At 41.5% G+C, this 27,394-nt stretch overlaps 1 protein-coding gene across 4 annotated transcripts in view; it reads right to left on the bottom strand.

Annotated features, from left to right (window-relative positions):
- The window catches only part of Lrp2 (LDL receptor related protein 2), a 183,614-nt gene that overhangs the window by 14,668 nt on the left and 141,552 nt on the right, over positions 1-27,394 (bottom strand). For all 4 annotated transcript variants that reach the window (XM_063259225.1, XM_063259224.1, XM_063259223.1 and 1 more), the window contains 16 exons: positions 26,415-26,592; positions 25,297-25,493; positions 24,063-24,308; positions 23,371-23,499; positions 22,246-22,365; positions 20,574-20,690; positions 19,847-19,963; positions 18,876-19,013; positions 16,495-16,617; positions 12,969-13,097; positions 9,709-9,840; positions 8,176-8,307; positions 6,419-6,562; positions 4,711-4,876; positions 2,994-3,122; positions 392-612 (listed from right to left, as the gene is read on the bottom strand). In XM_063259225.1, coding sequence (XP_063115295.1) covers positions 392-612; positions 2,994-3,122; positions 4,711-4,876; positions 6,419-6,562; positions 8,176-8,307; positions 9,709-9,840; positions 12,969-13,097; positions 16,495-16,617; positions 18,876-19,013; positions 19,847-19,963; positions 20,574-20,690; positions 22,246-22,365; positions 23,371-23,499; positions 24,063-24,308; positions 25,297-25,493; positions 26,415-26,592 — 2,418 coding nt within the window. The remainder of the gene's footprint in view (positions 1-391; positions 613-2,993; positions 3,123-4,710; positions 4,877-6,418; positions 6,563-8,175; positions 8,308-9,708; positions 9,841-12,968; positions 13,098-16,494; positions 16,618-18,875; positions 19,014-19,846; positions 19,964-20,573; positions 20,691-22,245; positions 22,366-23,370; positions 23,500-24,062; positions 24,309-25,296; positions 25,494-26,414; positions 26,593-27,394) is intronic.

Below are 27,394 nucleotides of genomic sequence, written 5' to 3' on the forward strand. Positions count from 1 at the left end.
AGTGTGGACAGCAAAACACTCATTTCTATCCAGATGTTTCCAGTTGTGCATAGAAGGCAATCAAACATATTGAAAATGGGTATTTTTAGGAGTTAGACATTGATTAGCACATGAACACCACCTCGGGACACCCTAATGAAATTCTCAGTTATCTCAATACCTGTCCTGAGAGGCATGTCTTAAAATTGTATCAAAGGAGCTATAAAGATTTAATTATTGCTAAGGGATTGATTTGCATATAACTCCACAGAATTCCATAGCTCGGAGTGAAGGGGCAGGTATCTAAGAAACAATATGAACCATTTTAGGATTCTTTCTTGAGCACACAGGTAAAAAGACTAGAAATGTACGAGTTCATTATTTAGCATATTAAATGCTAAATCATCCTCACCTTCTTTTACAATGACTCTCCTATCACTCCCGTCGTATTTTATGGTTTCGATAACGTCCTCCTTAGAGTCACTCCAGTAGATCCGGTCGTTGTTCAAATAATCAATAGAAAGGCCATTCGGCCAGCCCAGGTTCTCAGAAACCAGGACACTACGATGCTCGCCATTCATCCAGGCAGACTCGATTTTTGGTTCTTTCCCTTGGTCACTCCAGAACATAAGCCTGGAACAGAAGCTTTGTTCACTGCAGCGCCTCCCCCAGGGGAGCATCCCTGCAGCCCGAGCATAACCCACAGGGTGTTCCACCAGCAGTTTTTCTCCCGAGGCCTGGGTGCAGGGCAACACTGTCTCCACTTTACCAAAGACAAGCAGAGCCTCTGTGCTCTGATGACGTTACACATGTGCAACACCACAGGCAAAGCCTGACGCTGAGGACGGGTCCAAATTACAGGTTAACCTTACCAGGCAAGTATTTTTCCAGTGTCAGTGGCTATATGATTTAAAATATAGACTATAACATAATGAAAATAATAGCTCACATGTTTTACATACTGATGTTGCCTTACCTACAAAGGAGCATACAGGTCAAAGAAGGGAAGTATTTGGAACTACTCAAAAAATTTTTTAAAGAAGTCTTACAATCCACTGGCTAAATAAAATATCCAAAGTAATGTTTTGAAATGCAAGGGAAAATGATAAAACTAGTTCTCATGCTGAGTAAATTTATAGATAAGCCACAAATTGGATCCTTCCTATAAACTGACAATATTTATATATATATGTTTATGTATTTGCATATTTTGAAAATAAATGTTTATGTCCAATGAAATATGACCAAATCTCTAGCTAAATGTCAATGAATGACTTACTTTTTTTGTTCTGTTATGTCTTTTGAGACAGGGCTTTACTGTGTAGCTTAGGCTGCCCTTGAACTCACTATGGAGCCCAGGCTGGTCACAAACTCAATGCTCCTGCCTCAATCTCCCAATTCTGGGATTATAGACATGTACCACATGTGAGCCTGCCAACAAGTTACTTTTTAAAACATCAGAATGAAAGTAAATACAATTCTCGGGGCTGGGGATTTAACTCAGCAGCATAAGCACCTGCCTTGCAAGCAGGCGGTCGTCGCAAGTACCGATAATACAGTCCCTGGTACCAATAATAAAAAAAATTTTTAAAAAGTAAATACAGTTCTGATGAAATCTGCACTTAAGGCAAAGATTTTAAAGCCTAAACAAAGAATTCATGTAATCAGAGGATTTTCAGATATATTTTCAAAGCAATTTCTCCATCAGAAATTGTTGGACCTATAATAACCCCAGGGAAGATTATAATCCTTTTAAAAAGTTATGGATTAAAAAGCTTTTTCACAGCAAGAGAAAACACCAATACAGTGAATAGGCAACCTACAATGTGGGAAAAAAATGCTTTCTAGCTATTCCTCAGACAAAGGATTTCTACTGAGGACTTAGAAAGACCCCAAAAACATCAGACCTCCCAAATTTAAAGACCCAATCCAAAAACAGGCATCTATGATGAATATACACTTCTTAGATAAAGAAATACAAATAGCAAATAAATATATGAAAAAATGTTCAACATCACTGGTCATTTAAGAGATGCAAATTAAAACAACATGGAGATTCTACCTCACCCCAGAAAGGATGGCTTTTATCAAGAAATCAAGCAATAACAAATGCTGTAGGGGCTCTGGGGAAAAGGAAGCCTTCTCCACTGTTGGTGGGAATGAAGACTGCTGCAACTGCTCTAGAAATCAGTGTGGAGATTCTTCACAAAAACTAGGGTCAGAGGTACCATCTGACCCAGCTATTCTATTCTCCTTCTGGGTATCTTCCCAGAAGAACTAAAAACATTATACCACAGCAATATATGTGCACCCATATTTATAGCAGCACAATTTGTAGTAGTTATATCTTGGAAACCTAAATGCCCATCAACTGAAGAATGAATAAAAAAGATGTGGTATTTTTATACAATGGCGTACTACTCAGTCATAAAGAAGGATAAACTGGAGATTTTTATAGGTAAATAGATGCAACTAGAGACCATACTCATAAGTGAAATAAATCAAACTTGCATGTGCAAACATCATATTGCCTGATGAGTGTGACAAGTTGAAAGAAATTATATACATATGTGTGTGTGTAATAAGATAGTTATACTACTAATTTCTCTTAGTTCATCAAAAAGAAAGGTTTGTGCTAATACTGTTTGGACAATTAAGTGAAGACATCTCATATATTGAGTAATTTAAAGATAACAATATGCAATGTATTAACCATTGCTATCCTCTAATTACTATGTTTTGAAATTTTATTTTTTCCTCTTTAAAATAAAATTAAAAAAAAAAAGAACTCTGAAACAAAAGTTATGGAGTCCACTCTAAAAAGAAAAGAATCACTGCACTAGCCTTCCTGTTTCCCAGTGGACTCCATGGAAGAGGAGTGACTTTTGGAACTACTTGGTGGGAAATTAAAGGACAGTTTTAGTACAATTAGGGAAAAATCATTAAAGATGTGTAACTTTATGAGAATCCAGTGGAGGAATATCTAAAACATTAACGATCCCTCAAGAACTTACCCTAGTTTGGGATTCACAACAATGGCAGTTGGTTGATCCAGCTGGGTGGTAACCAGCCACTTTCTGTACCTCCCATCAAGTCTGGCCACCTCAACCCGCTGGTTCTTGGCATCTGACCAGTAAACATGCCTGAATTCAGAGAGAAAAGGTAAACACTGGAGAGTCCAGACTTCACCATTTCTGAAGTAGAAAGGTAAAGATGAGAAAATCGGTTCTGAAGTTCCGGCTGGCAAGACAGAGCACCAAGCCCCTCTGTCCGGAATGCCCAGCCTCTCGGCCATGGAGATGTTTCTGGAAGGTTATGCATGGGAGACTGAGGAATGCCAGGGACTCCTGCCTGGTAGCCAATGCAGCTAAGTGGACTGCGTTCAATCATGGTGTGGATGCAGCTGTCGGGCTGACCTCACATCTGGCATTTTTATGAGACAAGTGCTTTGAGGTAGAAGTCATGGGCAATGCTGGGCTGGTCCTTGAATTCCTACGGCCCATGAGTCTATCTCTTCCTTTGCCAAAAGCCCCCAGAATCCATGGGGAACTACCATGAGCTCCAACGATGAGTGGAAATAACATTTCAAAGTAGTAAACTCAGCAAGGCCACCGAACCCATATTTCCACTTCCAAAGCTGCACATATCAACTATAAGCAGAAAGAGCTCTCTCGGGTTCCTAATTCCTTCATTTATTAAGGCTACGTAACACTTCAAACAAGAAGACAGATCTGACACTGCACAATTGGGTTTTAGGAGAAGTATTCACATCTAGAATTTCAAGTTTTGGATGTCAGGTACAGTTCTCTAAGGTCCTTTTTCCTGACTGAAAGTGTCCCCCGTTAACCTGAAGGCATAGTACAGACCTATTAACTTCTTCAGAGAAGCTCAAGTCTTTAGGAACACCAGATGAGTTTGCAAGAAGGTGAAAATGAATTTACATCCCAAATGGCTATGCTGGGGCGGGGGGGGGCCCTGCCAAGGCTTCCGTTCATGCACTTTTCCACTCTAAGCTCGTTTCCAAGGCCACACAGGCTTGCATGATTGCTTGGCTCCTCTGCATGTAACTGCTGAGAAGGGTCACTCCAATGCAAGCTTCCTGGAAGAAGCAGCTTAAAAACTTTTCCACACCCATCTGCATCGATGCATCTACCTGATGATGACTTGCTTAGGACCCTAACTGAGGGATTATGTGGCTCTGGTTCCTAGAAAAAGTACTAAGGTCACAAAGTACCACGAAGTCCAAAGGAACAAAACAGAGCTGACATCTCTATTAACTTAAACCCAAAGAAAAGTCAAATTTCCAATTGTTCTTCTCCAAAATAACTATAATACAAGATAATGGTTAATCTCAACTGCTTTGCTTAAAGAATGGTGAAGCTGTCTCATTTCTTCACACAACCATGTTCCACCATACTGAAAGTTCATTGTAGAATCCAGAACTCTGCTGGCAAATAAAGATGTTCTTGATATCATAAAGAATCTTGCCCTGAGTGCTCTCCCAAACCTTTCTACAGCACACATAGAATACAGGAAATGATAACATGTATGTTACACACAGGGATCAGCAGGGGTGGTTTCTGGGGCCAGGACAAACCAAGCTCTGCTGAGCTGTACCAGTGGCGAAGCATACTGAACCTGGGCCCACTGGGTTCAAGCATCCCGGTGAGCAGTCCAGCATACTGGCCAGGAAGACAGAACAGGCAAGAGGGCGATGTGTGGGAAAATTACCTTCCAACCCAGTCCACTGCTAATCCGTCTGGCTGCATTACATAGTTCAGGCCCAGGTCAACTTCATGCGTGGGATTATTGCGGCCGGATTCAAAATTGGGGATGTAGGCTCGTTTGATAGCACCAAACCTGGGACTCTGAGCGAGCACAGTGTAATAGACAACACCTGGAGAGGATGACACACGGCCAGGTCCATGTTAAAATAATCAGGGGAGGAAGGAACTAGAGTCCAATGAAACAAGGTGATGTTCTTTTACTGATCTATCTTCCTCTTCACTGTCCTTATATTAATAAGTAATGATGTCAATATGATCAAACCTCCAAACTTGTCAAATTTGAGTTATTATGTGAAAATGCTTCAGTTGATAGCTTCTTAATATTTTCTTAGCCTTTTCTGTTTGAAAGGAATTGATTAAAATCATTTTGGCCACAAGCCTACTTACTCTCATTAGGATCAGGGTCTAGTGTCAGGTGACCGAGAATTGAAGGTTATATTCAATATGAGTAGAAAAGACTGAGCCATGCAGATGAAAAGGTCCTTTTTATGTACACATTAAAGGATGGCACGTATACAGGAGGTGTTTTTAAAGCCTAGGTGACTTTTTAAGCATATATGGAGTGCCATTTGTTGCTTCCTAGATATACATTCATTCTTGAAAAGCTTATTTCATTACTCCATGAATATAGGAAAACAGAATGATAAACCTGACATTATTATTTTACTATTCATAGTTTTCAAGGTATTTCACATAAATTATCTCACTCGATCTTCAAAATAACCATCAATGGTGGGTAGGAAGAGTGAGATCACCACTCGTATTTTACAGACCAAAAAAATGAAGATCCAGGAAATCACTATAACTGTCGAAGGTCATAAATCTAGTTAGCAGATGAGGACACAAGACTCGGAGACGAGTTGGCACAGACAGATGGTGCTTTCTGACTCCTACCCCCCTACTACCTCCCCCACTCCACACAGAGCCACAAGAGGCTCAACAATAGGCATTATTCATTTTTCCCTTTATTCTTCTACATTTTTTGAGCATCTACAACATATGCCATACTAGATGTTAGGTCAGGTGCTAGGCACTGGGGATGAATTAGATTTAATCTCTCGTCTCCTAAGAGCACATGATTTGGGAATAGGGAGAAAAATATATGGACAACTAACTCTGCAACTCAAGGTAGCATGTGCTTTAGTACAGGAATGCACGAAATGCTACAGGCTCATGTGCGAGCATCCATGAACATGCCAGGAGGATTTACGGATGTCACAGAGGGAAAGTCTCAGCAGACATCCCCCAATCATATAATAGCAAAGCAGAACAGGAATTGTCTGAATAAAGGAGATATTAAAATACATGGAAATATGGGAAGAATGTTCAGAGGAAATTCATGAAAGTTGGCAGGAACTCAAGGGCACTGTAAGGCATCTATCTAGAACATGCTGGATAGGAGGAGCTTCCTTTTCCACTCATGTAACAAAACCCACCCATTAAAAAAATAAATTCCCTCCAAGCATGCCTGTAATCCCAGCAGTCAGGAGGGTGATGCAGGAAGACTGCTGTGAGTTCAAAGCCTGAACTGCACAGCAAGACCCTGTCTCAAAAGAAAAAAATTCCCACAAGTTCAACTCAATAAAGTTGAAAACTTCAAAACTCAATAAAGCCAATTACCATTAACAACATATGCCAAAATTGATACTCACTGAGGCCTGTACCCTCAGGATCCCAATCATAATCAATAGTTTGGATATGTTCTTCGTCTTCAAGATACTCTGAGAACTTCTCTGATGAAACGTTATACTTTCGGATTCGAACATTCTCAGGCAGTAGCAACAAAGGAGGATTTCCTGTGAACAAGCAAACAAAAAAAGGTTACTTGATGCTCTACCTGAACTTTAAAAATAGATAGCAGGATATAAAGTGCCCAGGACCCCACCCCACCCCACCCCTTAAAGATCATGAGGTTTGCTGGGAACCTGACTGCCTCTGCTAATAACTAAAGCTGCTCATCCACGGGACTGCAAAAGCTCTGACTGTGGACATTCTTGCCCCATTTCAGGTGGCAAGCTGGCCTTTCCTCTTGGATATTACCAATTCTTCATTATCTGTTCTGAGTGAAGGTTTAGACAAGACCAAGGCTGATATACAGAATCCTCATTTTCAGTGAATTTCCCCCACTATTCACTGACATTAAAACAGACAGAAATACAACATTCATAGACTCACTAAAAGTTTACCCAAAAAGTTCTCTTTCCTTACTCTTTGCTGACAGATTTTATGATTCTTTTAGCAGATAATCATCTCCACGACCCAACTGAGATCCTAGCTAATGAGAAAAAAACCCAACTCTTTCCTTGATGTTTTTTTTAAATTCTCTTTACCTAAAGCAGCTCTTTCAATAGTGACTAATCCCAAGATGCTTGTCAAGAATTTTTAAAATTTACTTATAATGTCAATCAAGTGTTAATTTAAGTCACTTTTAAAAGTTCATTTTATATACTTTCTCTAACTTGATATTTTACATGAATAGTCTACTTTATTTCAGACCTCTCCTTAGTTAAAAGATTTAAACATCTTTAAATTTGCTGCTTAATTACCAGACCAACTGTTCAAATGCCTTCACTTTGGTTTTTCTTCACTGTCAAAAATGTTTAAGAATAAAATATTCAAAGTATGCTGTCGAAAGTATGCTTTAAAAGCCCAAAATACATGAATATATTAAAAAGCCATTTTGGTCCACTTTGCCTGTAATTTATACAATAAAAGGCTATTTTCTGACCCAAGTTTCTTACACTTTAGAATAATCTTCAAATTCAAAATAAAGATCCATCCCCCTTTAATTAGGATACACTGATTTGAATCAGACTTCTGATACTCTTTTTTATCTTTCCTGTCTAGTATTCATTGTTGCTTCTTATCTAGCCTGATCCTCAGATACTGACATTAACCAAAACTAATGACTGAGTTCTGAAAATCAGACTCCTCTCTATCTTCGATCAGTCATCGGCGAACACAGCAGCACAGTATCTTTGGTTTGCTCCAGGTCCAGGTATTTCATGTCTCTCTTGGGTCACGTGGCCACAGGTCTGGACCTCAGTGGAGTGGTAGCCCGAGGACCGAGTCAAGCTCCTCGTGTTGGCGACCACCTCACCGGCAAGGCTTTGGAGGGTAATGTCTTGGCCACTTTTTGAAGCTTCTAACAAGGCGGACAAGAGTGTAAATCCAGAATAACAAATGGTGTCTGAGTCCTGCTAATTCCTATCTGTGGGCAGACTTTAATTAGTGTGTTAAGCTGGCAAGGGAAGAGAGAAAAAAACAGAGAGGTTGAGTAGCTGTTAGAAGAAAAGTAGCCAGCGAGTAAAAACTAAAGCTCTGAGAATCGAAGTTTGTTTGCTGATGTATCACACTCAGCAGCACTGATTCCCCCAAAGGCCAGCTGATCGCCACACGCTGCTCCTACCGTCGGCCGCACACCGCTCTCCGTAATGGGTGCTCAGGGACCTGAAGCCATCCGCACAGAAGCATTCGTAACTTCCTTTGGTATTTCGACAGTTCTGGGGACAAACTCCAAAGCCCTCACATTCGTTGATGTCTACAAGCAACATAAAACCAGATGGGGCTGAGGATATAGCTACATGGCAAGCACGGGGTCCTGAGTTGATTCCCGGTACTCCCCAAAAAACAAACAAACAGCAAAGCAACCAAATATCGCACGGGGTCCTGAGTTGATTCCCGGTACTCCCCAAAAAACAAACAAACAGCAAAGCAACCAAATATACAACATCTGTTCCTGTTCAAATTCATATGTATGAAAACAATGAAAGTCGTGAGAGTGCAGATAAAAATAAGCAAAGATACCAATATTCCTGGAACATTTATTAAGCTGCACATGCTTACTTAAACTGTGAGGTGTGGACGCTCACTAACGCTAGGCAGAAATGGAAGACAACTTAAAACAGGATGACTTTGTACAATAGCTGAGCAAACTTTTTTCATGTTGACATAACTTTTATTACAATATAATGCTATAATTATTATATTTTATTTTTAGGTACTGTTAATTTCCTACTGTGCTTAATTTGTAATAAGTTAAACTTTATGATTGGCATGTGCATGTAGGAAAAACCATCGTATAAGGTTTGGGTATAGGTTTCAGAAAAAACATCTTATATAGAGAGTATGGCATAGCATGTATAGGGTTTTGGCTCAAAGTATACCCATTAGGGGGACTACTATAGGTGAATTTATTCATTTTTCTTTATAACACTATGAAGACATACTGTTAGTTCCATTTTATACTGGAAGAAGCAGAGTGGTTAAGTATTTTTGTAAAGAAACATATCTGGTAAGTATTAAACCTGGGACGTGGAACCAGGCAGTATCCATTTGAGACCTTGCTCAAAATGATACATGATCTTGCTTTTGCTCTGGAAGCAGTAGCCCAACATGTTTGCTTCAGGAAGCATCTCAGTGCTGTTACGCGGTATCAATTTGCTTCTGCTAACTAGGTTCAGAAGCAAGAATGATTGATTTGGATTTTTAATTGAGTTCTTAAAAGTATAAGTACCCAAAAGAATTCTTATAATCACCTAAGACATTTGAATTAGACACAGCAAATTCACAGAATAAAGGGTATTAAAATCACACAGATCACTGACAATCTCACTGTCATCCAATGCCACACCCTAGGGAAGCGATTTATGTCTCATCTAAGTGGATGTGTAATAAATATGCATTGTCTGACATAAGAGGAAGAAAGCACACCTTGTGTTCATTTTCATTTTTAAATTTGACTTCCAAAACTAATGCATAAGCATCCATCATCACCAGGGCTTTCATTCATCTCCAATGCACAGACCTTACTGAGCACAAGATAAGCACTTAGCTAGGTACTCTGGTAAAGTAGCATGGATGCAGAGAAAAAAAACAATCAGCATTACTGAGTATTTTAAGACTGAGAACCTTAAGTTTCGACCTGGAAAATATACTCTACCTTGACAGGAGTTTCTGTCTGAAGTACCAGCTTTGTATCCACTCCTACAGGAGCAGATAAATCCTCCTTCACTTAATTGGGTACAATTGTGTTCACACAGATTTTCAGCACAGGTTCTGTCTTTCCCTATGTCTGAGAAACAAAATTTCAGCATTACAAAGGAAATGTACAAGCCAGACCAGCCACAATGAGCAGTTCAGTGTTATCGCAGAAGAAGCCCCCGCTCATAACCAGCTGTGTGTCATCTTGTGAGGATCCTTTTCCAGGGCCTTTGAGAGGATGGGGGCATCTGCACTCTGATTTCTCGGAATGATGTGAATGTATGTGATATTAGGTTACTGAGGCAATTTTCCATTATTTACAGCACTTCCCATTCCGCCTCAGTACCAACTCTGGAGCCTACAACTGTGAAGCCAGGGGCAACCATCACCACCTGCTCTGCTGTCTTCTATTCTAGAGAGGCAGATAGGTAGATAGCTGTTTAAGGCAAAAGAACTGATGCAGAGTAGGACAAAACCACAAATAGAAGGAAGTTATAAAGTTGTAAGAGGGCTATAACTTGCCCAACATTAACCATTTGATCATCTGACATGACATATATACATCTTAAGTGCTGAAGCACAACTGCTATTAGCACCATGAGTTAGCGTACATGGAAAGGAAGTTTACAACAAGGCCTTCAAAAATATGCAGACAATTTATCCAAGGCATCTGGCTTTTAATTTTGTCTCTCTTATCAATTTGCTTCTTTCATCTTTACTGTCCACCTACCTCAACCTAGTCTTACAGAAAGGCTGACAAAGATGAATATGCACAATGGAGTGGGGACAGCGGCTCTCCCCACAAGGAGTCAAGTGTGTCTGCCTTTCAAGGCAAAGCTCTCTTCACCACAGGCTCCTCGATATTTTAGTCAAAGAACCTGGAACATTGTGGTTCAGATCCATACTATTTCTGCTTTTCTGTCTTTCACAGTACACAACGAGGGGGACTCGGGGCCCCTTGAGGCATAACAGCTATATTAGTTTGTATAGTCTGCACGCAGTGAAATCAATGAGTTTCACAAAAAGAAAAATATCCACAAGCAGAAGATAATGACATTTAATGGACCATTGTCCTTGAAGTGCACACTGCAAAACAGCATGCATCTGATACAGTAGGGCTCGTTGTCAGAGAATGTCTCTTCTAAAATCCTGCTAGAACTTGTTTTCCCGATAGGTCTTATTTTGGGAGAAACAACATGAAGGATGACAACATGATGATAATTTGCCTGACTGCCTGAAGCATTTAAAACTATGTTTACCAAAATAAATTTTGTACACCTCAAGTTTTAAAAGAGGAAACAAATCTTGGATACTTCAGTGAGTCTGTTGAGGAAGGAGGAGGAGGAATAGAAAGAAATAAAAGGAATAAAAAGGAAAGAAATGAGAGAAAGAGGGAAGGGAAGGAGGAGAAAGAGAAAGGAAAAAAGAGGAAGAAGAAAACAGAAAGAAAAGGGGATTAACAGTACCCAAGAACTGATATTGTAAGAATTCTATGCCAGGTCAAATTAATAGGCTACAGCAATAAAACTGAATTCCGTGTCTCACATCTATTTAATATCTGTGAGAAACTGCTTCTACACACATGTTAATGTCCATGCAACTTATTTCCTTTAAATAATCCCTGATTTGTTTCAAATGGAAAGTACTGTAGTTGATTGTAAGCCCTTTTTGCTGGCAGGGGCAACTAAAAGAGAAACTGGTTTTTGACCAAAGTCCAAAATGCAAAATACTCTGAACTCCTAGAATTGTTCACATATTGGGGGGGGGGAATCTAAGTCTAAGATTTCTGAAGTATTAACTCTCATTTTTCTTACGTCAAAATATGCTGATGTAGGAACTGAGGCTAGCTCTCCTAACCTGAAGTCACACTGCTATCTACATTCTGCCTGTGACACACTATGTGGCTTCAAGCACGTCACTTAAGTTTTCTGGGGGCTGTGGATTTAGCTCAGTGGCATAGGCACCTGCTAGGCAACAAGAGGTCATGAGTCCGATCACTGGCACCAAAAAAAAAAAAAAAAAAAAAAAAAAAATAGCTCTCTGAACTTTAGCACCAGCAGATAAGAACAGCAACCCAATGGAGCCAACCTGGGCAACTAATCAGCAAAGGCATAAGAAAGGACTTGAAGAGTTACAAAGGGACTACAACAATGGGAAGGAGGAATGTGTCATTCTGATGTTCCCATCATGTTATGTGATTAGAACCATTCCTCTGTTAGGCCCATCATCCTTTTCTAGCATACAGTCTTCCTTGTACATTAAAAGTAAGTGCTCCTGAAGAAGACAAACCACACCTTTCCATGAGCCAGCTGGGATGCAGGCTGGAAACCAGCAAGGCATCATCCCCTACGCCCTACCCCGTAAGCAACTGGCTGATTCGGAGGACTCAGGGTGAGAGGACAGCAACTGAGGTGAAAGGAACAGCTCAGTGCTTGTGCTGTTTGGTTGACTCTGCAGGCCTGGAGCTGGTGGTCTGGGCATCTACTTGGAGGATGGCAGTGTGCACTGTGGCAAGTGTGGGGGTTTCCTGCTGTCTGGTTGTTGAAATCCAGCGTTTTGTCTCATTTTACTCTTGTTTCATTCCTGTATCTGGTAACCTGAGCAACTATTATATGTAGTCTAACAACCATTGTTAAATTCCTATCATCTTGTTTTGAAAATCTATATAGCTATGGTTGTTTTTTGTTGTTGTCATTTTGATTTTGTGGGTGTTGTTTAGGTTTGTCTGCTTCTTGGTTTTTTTCTCTCTTTAAAATAAAAGAAAAAGGTAAGTGTTCCTTCCATGTCCCTGGTGCATTCTCATCTCCATTGCTCCCCTCAGATGCGTCAAGGACAGCACTTTCAGAAAGGTGAAAGGCCAGGTGCAAACTAATACAATATACAGCTCTAACGTGCTAAGAGGTACACTGGGAAGAGGATGCGCTCTGTATTTAGGTAGACCAGAGTCCAAATTTCAACTCAGTCTCTCAATGACAGTAAATGCCGGCCAATTTCTTTAATTTCACATCATTGGCTCATTTCTGTATTTCTTAAAAGGTATAATGCTACATACGTGACAGGATCATTACAGGATAAAGTGAAATAACCCAAGTCAATGTTAGCACAGTATCACTGAGCTCAACCACAGACAATGGCTCTCATCTGCTTTCCATTTTTTCATGCCTCCATTGGATTTAGCCAGAGTCGCCATGCTGGAGTATGAAATAAGTGTGTACTTACTGCAACCTGTTTCATCAGAGAGGTCCCCACAGTCATCAACATCATCACAGATGTTGAGCTGTGAAATGCAATTTCCATTGCTGCACTTGAATTCATTTTCTGTACAAGGCTTGGGAGTTGGCTTTCTACCTGTAATTTAAGAACAGGTTTAAGTCAAACCTTTTTCTCCTGCAGCAGAGACACTCACTGCTCACCAAGGAAGTGCTCGTTTCCCAGTCTCCCTTGCAGATAGGTTAGGACCATGTGACTAGTTCTACCCAATAGACTGTGGGACGGAAGACACATAGGTCACCTTTGGGCTGAAGCAACTGAAAAACCCATGTGTCCCCTGTGTCCCTTAAGTTGCTACAGCAACTTTGGCAGCCAGGCATGTCAGGTGGCAAAGCTACAGATAGAGAAGCTGTGTGGCCTGCCCTGGTCTTACTATTGATGAGAAAGAAGTCTTTGTTGTGGAGTACCACTAAGCCTTTGGGATCTGTGGCATGCAGCAGGGAATATTAATTACCCTGAATAATCTAGAGTGATGAGAGAAGTAGGGAACTTCCAGGACAAAAAATCTAAAATATCTGGCATTATTTCAAGAATCAGGAGGCAAGTAGTGAGGAAATGGATATTGGTGGCAGAAAAGATGGAGATCTGTGTTATGCAATGACAATGCATTTGGTAATGCTGTCGCCTTAGGAAAACTAGAAGGTAGGTCATGTACATACTGAACTTGACAATATAAAAAAGGGGTTAGAAAACAAAATATCGGCAATGTGCACAGAGTGACATAACCTGAGTTTGGAAAGGCAATATAAAAACTCAAGGAAGAACGGGAAGATTTATAAGCAGAAATGAAAGAAAAAATCCAGAAGTCACAGTGTAGGAAAAGTTGCATCAAGATTTCAAAGAGAAAGAGAAAAAGTCTAAAGTTTAAAAGGCTTTTTAAGATATAAACCTCTTAGTCTATTTTCTGGATGGTTTTTTTTTTTTTTTTTTTTTTTTTTTTGGTCTTTTTCATTTTTATCGGTAGCAGGTATCGAACTCATGACTGCCTGCTTGCAAGGCAGGCGCTTATGCCGCTGAGCTAAATCCACAGCCCCTAGATGGGTTTCTTATAAACAACAATTAACGTAGAGATGTAATAGAGAAAGCAAGCAAAGAAATAAGGCGGATTTCAGGTCTAAGTCTCAACAGAAATGCAGAGGAAGTTTATTAACTTTTAGAACTGACTGGCATACAGGTCTGATATAGTCCTTAGAGAGACACATGCCCAAATAATATAGAATATTATGATTGTCTGAGACTTTAATAATAATTTTTAAAAACCTCCTGGGTCCCTAACCTTCTGCAAGCAATAAATGGGTTTAGAAAGCTATTCGGCCCTTAAGAAGGGCACATTCCCCTGTTCCCTCCTTATCTGCAGAGGAAAATGGAAAGGAAAAACCACCCAAGAGTAGAGTCCGGGACAAGGAGGAGCTCCTCCCTGAGAGTGTAGGAACTAGGCAAATCTCCTGCTCCCCGCACAGGGGCCTCAGCAGTATCTGCACAGGGCGGCACATAACTTACTCTCCAAGCCAGCTCAGGTTAGAGAGTAAAAGCAGTATTACTAATAATTCTGCCAGGACAGCAAACATAAAAAAGGATGGTCCTATGCCAACATGCGATTGTGAGGAATCTCTAATTCTTTTTTTTCCAAATGGAAATATTTATTCCTACCCTGCTTCCTTGTTCTACCACTACTGGGGGCAGGTGGTCCTGATAAAACTACACTATCAGTTTATGTGCTTCCACAAGCAACGGGAACCACACCTGGAACTGACACGGTCCTGACCGGCCAGCACCCAGAGCTCCTGGTTTCAGTTACCGAGTGGGACGATCTCTTTGGAGGTGTTAAAGGTGTTCCATTGAGACAAAAGAGCAGGAAGAGGCATGGAGAAGCACAAGGGTACATTGTGATAGAAACAACACCCTGGCATTTCTCTAGCTCCTGAGCCGGTAGATGGGGTCATGTGACTAGTTCCAACTAATGAACTGTCATCTTTAATGGCAACTGTCACTTCCAAATGGGAAGGTTAAGAACCCCCCACTGTTTCCCCCACTTCTCCCTGGTTGTGCTGTGGCAATGCTGAAGACGATATGCTCCTGAGGGAATGATTTCCAGGTGGCGAAGCGCTGCTTAACGTTGCGTGAGTGACAAATAATCTTGGCTGTTTTAAGCCCCTGAAATGTTGCAGTTTGCTTATTGCGGTGAGCAGGTGATTCTGTGACAGGACACCTGCCCCTTCGGAAGAGTAGAAGCCCAGTGCTGTTTTTTCCACTCTGGTATTTGATCACATGCTATAAATGCCTTTCCACTTAAAAATAACATTATAAGCAGAGGGAGAAACCTGCTCAAGTTTTAAAAAGAATGTCTCCTAAGGGGCTGGGGATTTAGCTCAGTGGCATAAGCGCCTGCCTTGCAAGCAGGCAGTCATGAGTTCGATCCCTGGTACCGGTAAAAATGAAAAGGCCAAAAAAAAAAAAAAAAAGAATGTCTCCTCTCTGTCTTCCCATCCTTTTGTGAACACTCAAATAAACACATTGAAAATGTTATGGCTATTGATTCATCTCTGCCAAAAAAATAATCAGGGTACAAATTTAAAACTTCATTCCAGAAGCAAACAGACTTAACCCATGTGTATTCAATTGCAGTGTCAAACCCCTCTCTGATGCTCGGCCCCTCCTTGGATGGGAGGCAGTGAGCATTCTCAAGTATGCCACAGCAAGACCCCTTGGTACAAAGCATGGAAAGTAGAAAATAGCTATTTTTCAAAATTTTCCCAGATAGTGTCTCCTTCAGAATAAAAGCAATTGTAGCCACTGGAAATAATGTTCCAGCCCCAATTTTTTTTCTAGGCAAATTAAATTACTCAGGAAATTAATCAACTCTTTCTTTAAATACAAGAATTTTTAAATATTTTCAAAGTACAGATATTGCAATACCTAAAATATTAAATGCAGCCAATTTGAAACTCCTACTTTAAATTAATCTATCAATGAAATGAACTTTCATTTTCAAGGATATTAGGTAAATTCCATTAATACCAGTGCTGCCTTTACTCAACACCATCTTTTCAGCTGGGCATTGATAATGAACATTCATTCACAGTCTCAGAGGAGCAGTTAGCAACTCCAGGATGAAAACTGACCAAACCTCAGCTCTGAAAACAAATACCCCACTAACTTGTGAAGTATGACATTATTTAGTGTTTGCTCTCATCTTCTCATAAGAAAAGAGGAAGAACTTACTAAGCATTTAAGCAAAGATGGAAAAATTGAGAGATTTGCTAACATATTGCTCAAGTGAAATAGGAAGATGAGAACAGAGATGCCTCTGAGAAATCGGTGTGTCTGCCTAGTGTTATAAACAGTTTGTCAGTAGAGCCAGGTTGTCATAGATACAATTCAAGCCTCTTGAGAGCGATGCAAAATTGCCAGATGTGTAGTGCAAACTCCCATCCAGCCGTCTTGGTTTTTCCCTGTCTTTTTGCTTTTTGCTTACAGTGCTCTTCTTTCTCATCAGTTCCATCTCCACAGTCATCCACACCGTTGCACACCCGCTGAGCATAAAGGCAACGACTATTGTCACATCGGAAACGTTGAGGAGGTTCACAGGCAACACTGACTGGAAGGAAAAACGGGAAATTAAACTGTAGTTAGGTGTGGGACACAGACATCAGTATCTAAAACCCCATGCCAGTCCAGTGGCAGGCTTGCTGCATTAATTCATTCAGGCTCATTTGATTACTCAATCAATAAATACATCTTGAGCACCTAGCATAAGGCACGTCAAGGCACAGCAACAGGTACCAGGTACAACAAGGAACAAGGCAGAGGCAGTCCTTGTCTTTGTAAAACTTCATTCTTGAAGCAAACAGACTTAACCCACGTATATTCAGTTACAACTGAGATGTACTACTGGGGGATCTGACTCAGCACGAAAAGGATGGGTCAGGGGAAGCTCCACACTGGAAGATTCAAAATCTTCAAGGAGCATGCAGGGTTTTAGGCCCTTAAAAAGTCTTTGGATAGCACAGAGGGAGGAAGACGATGGTGGCCAGGAGGCTGCAGAGTCCAGCAGGACCTACGTGGCCTTTTATCCTAGAAGCCAAGAAGCCACTGTTGGTTCTATTAACTTCCACAGTTATTAAGTCTCCGGCCCAGGAAGTCTTTATTGACATTAAACTCTCTGCTGGATCTTCCTTGATGAATTCCCTCACTTTACATTTTAAAGCCAATGTCTCACGGTCAAACCCTCACTCATTTTGTTGTCCACACAGATGTGGGGAATTCAGGTGCAGTATCAAGTGTGGGGGGAAATGCACTGCGATTTCAGTGTGTTATTTCTCATGAAAGACTTGGCATACTTGAATTATCTGCTTTTCCTTTTGATTTTATACCACATGCTGACATCAAAAGGAGAAACCTGGAATGAGGCTCTTTGCAGGAGGAAGGGTCCTTAGAAGTATTAATAGAACTATTTGATGAATTAATTGTTCAGAAGGGTAAATGTAACGTTAAAAAACAATATTGATCTTTTTAAAAAAATATATGGCTAAGTTCCTGCCCTCCCAAATTTTAATTTTACTAGTGATTTTACCTTATGGAGGAAAATGATCTCTTTGAAAAATTCACATGCATGAGAGGTTTTTCCAAGATTTATCAAGTTAAATACAAAACAAGCATGGCTAGTTTCTAACCACTAACGAGATGACAAGGAAAGTGTCAGAATGTCACTATGAAAATACAGCACACACCTGTTCAAGTTCTTTAGGAAGGAGCGTCAAATCTCAGGCCTAAAATTGAAGTGTGATAAATACAGGAAAGGGAATGAAAGAAGTAATCTGAATTTCAGAAGCAAACTGCAGCTAAGTCAGTCTGGGAGTTCAGTAAGAGTACAGTAAAAATGTGTCTGGGGTCCCTTCTCCTGTGATGAGAGGTTTACTATGCAACTTCCTTAAACCTGAGCTTGCAGCAGGATCACTTGAAAGACTTGTTCACACATAGATTGCTGGGCCCCCACTGCCTGTGGGGCCTATGAATTTCTAAATTCCCAAGTAATAATGACTCTCCTAGTCGGGGACAGAACTACTGCACCAGCTTTTCTCTAGTGATTCAAAGCATATAGCAAAAAAGTAATAACTCTATTTCCATTTGCTTCATTAAAATAAGTAATTCTCAACCAGGAAGTTTAAACTAAAAAGTTAAGGTGCTTTTTAAAAAATGTGAGTTCCCACCCTTGGGCATTTTGCCTCAGTAGGCCTAATGAGGATGAGGACAGATTGTGTTTTTGAAACACCCCCACCAAAAGGTTCTACACCAGACCCAAATGGAATCTGAAAGATAGACATTATATAACAAAAGGGACTTAGATGGCCTTGAATATGACATTAAAAGGAAGTGGCTTTAAGGATTAAGCATTTTCTAAAGGTACTCCAAGCCCTATGGCAGTGATGGCAAACCCTTTAGAGCCTACAACAAACAGCCCACTGCGAACACATGCCAGGGATTTGTCACCACTGCCATAGTGATTTGGAGAGGGCAGTTCAAGGGCACCAAGAGTAGAATGGAACAGGAAAGCTACAGATCATCCCTCCTCCTCCTCCTTAGACTTCAGCCACAGCAGACCTGCTTCTGTCTGTGCAACTGGGTTTCCAAGTAAAATTGCTTTTGTAGAAATTTTTTTCTAAGGCCATAATATATTTAAAACCATGGATGCTGGCCCAGACAGAACTGAAACAAGACCAAGTGACATCAACTATGTATGTGTCTCGTCCTCAAACACTACATGACTGCCTCCAGGATTATACACTGCATGTAAGAAATGTCAAGGTTCACCAGGCAACAGCTCTTCCATCCCACCCATCTCTCTCTCTCTCTTACAGCACAAGTGCAGCGCTTCGTCGGAGCCATCACCGCAGTCATCCTCTCCATCACATACAAAATACGACTGGACGCACACGTGGTTTTTACACTCGAACAGAGCAGCGGGGCAGTATGTGCCATTGGGAAAGCGAGTGGCTGTGGGTGGGAAGGAGAGACAAGTACATTACGAGACAAAATTACTAGTTCAGGAAAGCTTTTCTGCCATTCCTCTATTGCTCTTGCTATTATCATCCACCTCCAAAGTACTATGACCATAACCTGTCTGAGATTCGGATGGAGTAAGTCCTAAGGATCACTGTCTGAGCCAGTTTTCAATGACATGAATTGTCCTCCCTTGGGTAAGCACAGGACTTTATCTCTGAGAGCAAGCCCAACCTCTGGCTGCAGGAGGCCTGGCTTTGCTCATCATGCATTTATAAAGTCTCCTTGAAGCCAGGGTTGGAGATGCAATAAGCACATCCAATAACAATGTCTATCATGAGTAACTATCAATAGTAAAATATGCATTCAATGACTCAGAGAGAGCAAAAGATGAGCTATCATATTAATTTTACATTTTCAGTAATTGTACATGCCATCAAGCAACTCAGATAAAATCTAACATTCTAAATTTCATGCTCTAATACTCAACCCAAGTTCTTTGTATTCATTTATTCACTGCCCTAATATGCTTAATTAAAATGTTTTTATCCAATTAATGATTTGTGTAGTGTCTCATAATACATATTTTGCTAGCAGACTGCTTAATACATTCTTTATTGAAAATACTGCTAAAGAAATGCACTTGAATGACCACTATGAAGTTCATAGTTGTAATGACTCACACTGTAGGCAAACTGATAATTACTAGTGGATGCTGAATAGAACTATCTGTAGTCTTTTAATCTAAGAAGTGGTATCTGATGGGCGTCTACACGGCCACATCTACACATTCAGGCAAAAAGGACCACTGGTGTCCAGGGACTTACGACAAGTGCTTTCATCAGAGGCATCCAAACAGTCAGCTCTTCCATCACACTGAAATCCACTGGGTATGCAGTGTCCACTTGTACACTGGAAATGTTCGGGATGGCAGGTCCTCAACTCTGAAGAGAAAGGATCATCATATGCACACAGGTATCAAGCATATGGATGGAGAGTGGTGAGTACTTAATGTTCCTATCTCCTCTTCCTGACTCTCTCACTGCAAACCCACAACCGTGTTAGCAAATGAGTAAGCTGTGATCTCACACTTCCCCAGGAATTACACAAAGATGGAAGTGCTTACTGTCCCTGTTAAATGACCTCTAGCTCTCAAGCTTTCCTCAGAATTTCATTTCCCTCAGACCCACCACTAAGACAGGATTCCTGTTCCACAGCTCTGTCAGCTGTCCCAGGGTGACTGCAGAATACTAGGGAGACCAATGTACATTTATTAGGCCAATGTAGATTAAAGTCTGTTCTAGGGGGTGTTAAATTAAAATGAGACTTTAAAAGCTCCCTGCTAGTGTCCTATAGCATGACTGATCTAGACTGCTATAAGGTAAAAACACAGCACAGAAAATAAACAGCAAGTTATTTTATTGTGCTAAGGTTTATGTACTACATAAATTATGTAAAAATTTTGTTACTCTGAAAATCTTTATCACCACTGTCTTAACATCCTCACCCTGCCACAGTGTAAGATTCTACAGTAAGCCTTCTGAAAATAGTTACCACAGTCCCGCTCATCCGAGTTGTCCCCACAGTCGTTCTCTTGGTCACAGACCCATCGAGAGGGAATGCACTGCTGATTGGTGCATCGGAACTCACTCTCTGTACACTCCCGGGGAGCTGAAAAGGAAAGCCACATGGCCATGAGTGTGCACCAAGACACACACACATATACACACACACGTGCACACATGGACAACTTGCTTCAGAACTGGCCGTACTGCCTGTGGAGTCCTGTAGTCGCCCTCACGTGGCTCAAGTCCCACATGTCTACTAGGGCAGGTCATCCATCCTCCAAAACTAGACTTCACACATGGATTAAAGTCAAAACAAAGGAAGTGACTAAAAGTTTTTTATTTCTTGAAGCTCTAGGTAACCTCTTAAGACTCAGTATGAGCTTTTTAAAATAAAAAACAAAATGTCAATTGAATTGCCCTTTCAGATCTGCAGGTATAATCCATGTTCTAATTCAATTGAATATGACAAATATTGATTGTCTTCTGTTACGGAGGAGGATATTTACTTAAGTATCCTCCAAGATATCTTCCAAGAAAAAGTTGTTAGAAAACTTTTATGCTAGAAAGTTTGAAATTGAAAATATCTCAGGAGTCTGTGATAGAAGCTTGGGGTGGGAACTCATTAAAGTTGTTGTTGGAACACTTCTACTTATTCAAACTGACCATCAGGTGAAAGGGTTGCTGGCCCAGACCGGACACTTTAGCCAGGAAAAGCCTCAGCCGGAATTAGGGAGCTCCTGCCTCCCCCGCCCCTAGAGATTTACCTGTAACCCTATACTCCCACCCTTACAAACCTACCTCTGGCGCCAAACTAAGACCAATGGGCTACCTGTGCATCCCTAATACCCCCTAGGTTCCACCCCAGACAGAGGCTACTTATGTGCCTCACTCCACATGTTCCAGAGTGAGAGTGTTCCAGGGAGAGATCGCCGGCCCCGGGGTGGAGATGCAGCACCCCGGGGGCCGAGGGGGGGGGGTCTCTCCCCGCATTCCCGAAATAAAGGTTACTTATATTTTATACTTCTTATCTTTTCAGCCACCACCGCCGGCCACTCCTTCCCTTCTTCCCCTTCTCAGACCTAACATCAGGGTCATTGGAATTCAGACCATAGGCTTCCTTTCCTCAAACTCCTGTCTAATTCCCAGTAGCCACATCTTTAGCTGGAAGAGAGGAACCAAAACGTGACCTGGTGTTTATCTATAGCCCTCCTAAAAGCATCAGTTTCCAGGAAGGGCGAAAATTTCAATGAGTCTTCTCTCCTTTGCTACTGGGCCATTTGGGAAAAGAGTTTGAGAAACAGAATCTCTGGGTTAGCATCTTTCCTTTCTTCTCTGGGTCTTCGTTTTCTATTTTTATTCTATTTATCTTATTATATTTGTCCCTTACCATAATTATAATTCAAGTTCTGTTTGGAAAAATAGTTCAGTAAATCTATTCAACACATAAAAAGATATACTTAAGTATATCTTCCTCCCAAAGCTTGATTATAAGCATCTCAAAAGGAGATGCTGTGTGTTTAGTCACAGAAAATATGGAAATAGATCAACAGACTGAGGAGCCATCATCCTACCCTCTGAGGATGAATGACATAGTGAACTATGAACCAAGAATGGACACCCTCACCCTGCTGGAAAATCACAGAACTGTGAGCACTCACCACAGTTTTCCTCGTCTGAGCTATCTCCACAGTCATCTTCCCCATCACATTTCCAGCGAAGAGGGATGCACTTGTGATTTTTACAGCGGAAATCCCCTGAAGGATGGCATGTCCGTGCCTCTGCAAAACAAGTCATTGCAAAGCTTTTATAAGGTGACAGTCAACAAATGCAAAAAATGGTACTGGGCCCCTTGTGACAGCCTGAGAATTGTTACCACATTCTTGGGGCTCCCGGAGAGGGAACATTCACTGTCATGTTCCCTCTTTTAGTTAACCTGAACCTATCCTCTGCTTGAAATTAGATCCATTCTCTTTTGAGAAGATTGTTCAAAAAATATACTGGTATCTAATTTACTACTGGCCTGGTAAGATAAGGTAAATTCAGGGCACTAGTCAATATAATATTTCCATCATATTGCTTTCTGTGGCTTAGATACTGTACTATTAAAATAGTCTATTATCTTCCTGGCCTAAACCACCTCTCTCTCTCCTTTTCTCCCTCCCTCACTGCTCTCTCTTTTTCACTCTGTTTTTCTGTCTGTCTGTCTCTCTCTGTTTCACACACACACACACACACACACACACACACACACACACACACACACTTTGGTTTCAACTTACAGTATCTGCCTACTCTTAACACCTTCCATTAATTTATTTGACCTTCTGTCCATAAATCCTTTCCATGTGGCCAGAGTGAGTAACAAAAAGACATTCAGAATGTGGAAATCACCAAATAAGAAAGATTTTGATTTGGCTATGTACTATGCAGAGACAGCTCCCAAATCTCTTCTCTAATCCCTCAATTTCAGTTAATCTATATGATTAGACAAATCATTTAAAAGTGCTTGAATAAGGATTCTACACTTAGGAGAAATTACAAACATTCCTAACATCTTAAAAGTATCTTCCCCAGTCACAGCATCCTTTGGGATCAGATGTCATTTGAGATTATGTAAATCAAATGACCCCCGTCAAATGCTGCAAAGTGTGACATGCTACTAAGAGCATCAACAAACACTTTTTCAGAGGTAACGAAAAATAAGATGGCATGGGAAATCCACTCTCTTCCAACGTAGCACACTGGTCTTTGTGTCCCTCCCCACGCGCGGACAGCCCTCCTACCACAGCCTTGCTCGTCGCTGTTGTCCCGGCAGTCGTCGACACCATTGCACACGGTCCACAGTGGCACACAGCGGTAGTTGGTTTTACAGCTGAAATCGGTGTGGTTGTCACAGCGGTGGGCAGCACTCACTGAAAAGGGGGAGACCGCAAGGTCAGAAGGGAAGTTTCTGTCCTACTGAGAACTGGCTCTGGGGTGTAACTTCCCAAGGTGCTGATGAATAACAGTCACTGTCACCAACTAAACTGACTCCAGCTACGCACCTGTCATAGGTGGGAGCTATCTGCTCACCATCTCAGCACCATCACTTGTTTTGCAGTGCAGGCATAAGGGGAGAAAGGACTGGGTTTAAAATAAAAACCCAAGTTGGAGTGTTCATTCTGCTACTGAACAGTAGCATGACCATCCATGACCCTCCATGACCATCTGTAAAGTGTGGATTAAGGTTCACCTAACTTACCTCAAATGTTGCTGAAATTAGGACAGTTACACATCCACGATATAAATTCCCACTGTGTTCTGGATGGTCAGACACGCAGTTTACCAGGAGGAGGTGTCAGACCCTTAAGACACAAGCTCTGGTCTACTGTGCACCATTCCGTGGCTCTCTGCCTCGCAGTGCCACAGCCAAGAGGGCACCCTAGGTGCAGACACGCGAGCTCTGCGTCTGCTCACAATGCACACGGGAACTTACTGCATTCGTGGATGGGCTCATCCGAGTAGTCTCCACAGTCATTATCCACGTCGCACTTCCAGGTCTGAGGGATACAGCGGCCGTTGTTACACCTGAACTGGCCTGGCCTGCAAGTCCTGCTGGCACAGTGGGCCCTGTCCTCATCAGAGTTATCCAGGCAGTCGTTCACTGAGTCACACTGCCAGGAGTCCGGGATGCACTGCTTATTGGCACATTGCCACTGATAGGGCTCGCAGCGGTGATTCTCTGCAAGGAGGGATGTTTAATTATCAGCCTCGAAGGGATAAGATGAAAGCTTCTAATTTATACTGGTTTGAAGAACTCATTATAATTACTCTTCATAGGCCTGTTCATTTGTTTTTTGAGACAGGGTCTTCCTATGTAGACCTGATCAGCTTTGAACTTGCTGTGTCACTCAGGCTGGCCTCAAGTTTCCAATCCTCCTGCGTCAGCCCCCCAAGAACTGGAATTACAGGTATGTGTTAACGTTCTTAACTTACAAACTTTAATAACACAACGTACTTACTATTAATCAGTAATATCATATGAATAACTACTCCTTTAACTATTGCTGTCTCCCAAATTCCTTAATACCTTTTTCTTGCATGCAGAATTAATGGGTGAGGACAGAACCCTCTGTCCTGCTAAACACACTGCTCCTATCTGTGTTCCCTTAGTAAACGGTAGTTTCCAGACTTTAATGTTTCTTGTTACTGTTAACATACTTTTATTTCGCCCTTTTTAAATTGAAAACAAGAATAAATATTACAACGAAGAGTTCTTGCCAAAAGGAGGTGAGAAGTTGCTCAATTCATTCCCAGTGTGAGCTGAGGAGGAGGATTGTATGCCTAGCACAAGAAGAGCCATCAGCCTGGAAAACTTGCTATCTACTTAACTGCTTGCCTGGTAGAGACCACAGAAGTTCAATTTTTAAAACCCTATAAAAAGAGGGAGCAAGGCACGTGTAGTGGCTCATGCCTGTAATCTCAGCATTTGGGAGGTTGAGGCAGGAGGATCGCTATGAGTTTGAGACCAGCCTGGGCTACATAGCTGAGTTCAGGGGCAGCCTGAACTATATAGTGAGACCCTGTCTCAGAAAGTGGAGCAAGAGCCCTGAGTTTTCTCCTTTAATTTGAACTACTTCTCCATTTATGACATGCAGGAAGTGCCCACAGACTCATGTGATACCATCAACGACAGAAGGCAGCAAAAGAGCCTGAAGCCATGAACATACCACAAAGCGCATGATCCTCATCAGAGCCGTCGTGGCAATTCTGCTGACCATTGCACAAGGACTGAGGGCTGGTGCAGTTGCCGTCCCTGCACTGGAACTGTCCCAGCTGGCAAAAGCGATGTGGGCACAGGGCCGGTTCATCGGAGCCATCAGAGCAATCTTTCTGTCCATCGCATTTCCACCAGATGGGAATACACCTGCACAAAGGAAATACATCACTGCTCCAGCAAAGCACTGGGGTGGCCAGGGGAAGGAGCAGTGGCTACTTAGAAAATATCAGCACTGAAGCCCGAGGACAGACATGCAGTTATTCCCAGTCCTAGAAGAGGATCGATTAAACCTTGGTTTCTGTGGCACATCGTCAGAAAACAGGTTGTTAAGACACAACAAATACACACTGAAAATATGCTGAATGTGATGATTAAATTCCTTCACACCAACAGTGGAGCAGGTGTTTTAAAAAGGGGTTCTTTGGACCGAGTGATGAAGACTATCTGCCAAGTGACACGAGACATTTGGGGACTGGCTGGAAACTGCAGGGTGCTGGAAATTGTTGCATGTCTCTCATAAAAAGTGGATAGTGGGTTCTCAATCTCAGCTATCTTAATCACCAAAACAATCTGCCATCGCATCTAGAATGCTATGATTTGCATTAACACTGCTCTTCACCCCCTTCTGACTCAATAGCCCATAGCCATTGTCAGGGAAATAATTTGTAGCCATGTTTCAAAGCAAGTACAAAGGATCAGAAGTGGATTTGAATATGCAGACTGGATTCCCTGGCCTGGGTAACTAAAGAAGTGGCACAGTGTAGATACAGGGAAGACAGTGAACTTCTGTCCCTTTTTGAGGCTGTTATTCATGCACCTTCAAGGACATGGAGGACACTTTCTTAGAAACACAAAATCATTTCCTGCTTCTCTATAAAAACATACATACATAGGCATTATCAGGGTAGCTAACCACTTCCCGCTACTTAGGAATTACCTAAAGTTGAGAGTCTTGGTGTGCTCCATGTGAACCAAATTAACTGAGATCTTGGGTGACCAGGAAATTCCCATATCCCAGACTCGTGTAAAGGGTTGGAGAGGCGGTGTGGAGGGAGAGGGGCACCTTACTTTTCGTTGTTAGCACACAGGAACTGAGTGCTGGAGCACATGGGTAAGCAGAGGGTTCTGCCGCTCAGACGCAGGGTCTGGAAGTCATCAGGACACTCACAGGTGAATCCGTTTCCTCCTGCCTTGATGAGGCAGAGATGGGAACAGCCACCATTGTTGGTACCACAAGGATTGTTCACTAGGGGAAAAAGAAAGAAAATATGGATCCGTCTGCTTAAAGAGAATGTTGAGAGCAGTTTAGCTGGTTACTCACCTTGACATGGAATTTACCACCTGTGAAAGAGGAAGGAAAAGCACGGTCCTAGCGTGATCTCTCCCTCAAAGTTCATACAACAGGACAATCAAGAGTTATACCAGAAGCACTGTGTAGTTGAGAGAAATCAGGCATGGGCTACTGGATAAGAGGCACGCTTGCTGGTGTTTTTGATCAGAAAGGCGTGCTCCCAAGGGCCTAAGAGAGCGGGCAGGAGACTGAGCTTACAGCGTGCCACAACCTAAGCAAGAGCTTTACTGGGCAGCAAATGCTGTCTTATTCCCTCCTCCTAAGCCCAGAGGCAACAGAAGCTGGCCCACAAATAACTGGGCAGAAACACTGCACATTTAGTAAGTTTCTGAATCTCTGCCTGGAGGTAAAGATTAAACCTCCAATAAAAGGAAGGAAATATGAAATACTTTTATTTTACTATGTCTCAATTTCCTTACTTCTAAGTTTACCTCATGTTTTAGCAAGACATCACAACAAAGTGGACCCAGAAAAACCAGTCTATTCCTAAAGTGTATCTCAGATATTAGCCAGATCATCTCTAAACCAGCAAATGCCTTTAAATGTATGGTGAGGAATATAAACCTAAAAGCAAAAAAAAAAAAGAAAGAAACAATTTATGACATTGTTCTTGACATTATTATATTCTAGAAGATGGGTAACATTTATTTGATATACAATGTCATATACAGACATTGAATAAATATTTTATAATGGT

Source organism: Cavia porcellus, unplaced genomic scaffold (assembly GCF_034190915.1).
Source record: "Cavia porcellus strain 051 isolate PalLab524CR breed Dunkin Hartley unplaced genomic scaffold, mCavPor4.1 scaffold_12, whole genome shotgun sequence".
Classification (NCBI taxonomy): Eukaryota; Metazoa; Chordata; class Mammalia; order Rodentia; family Caviidae; genus Cavia; species Cavia porcellus.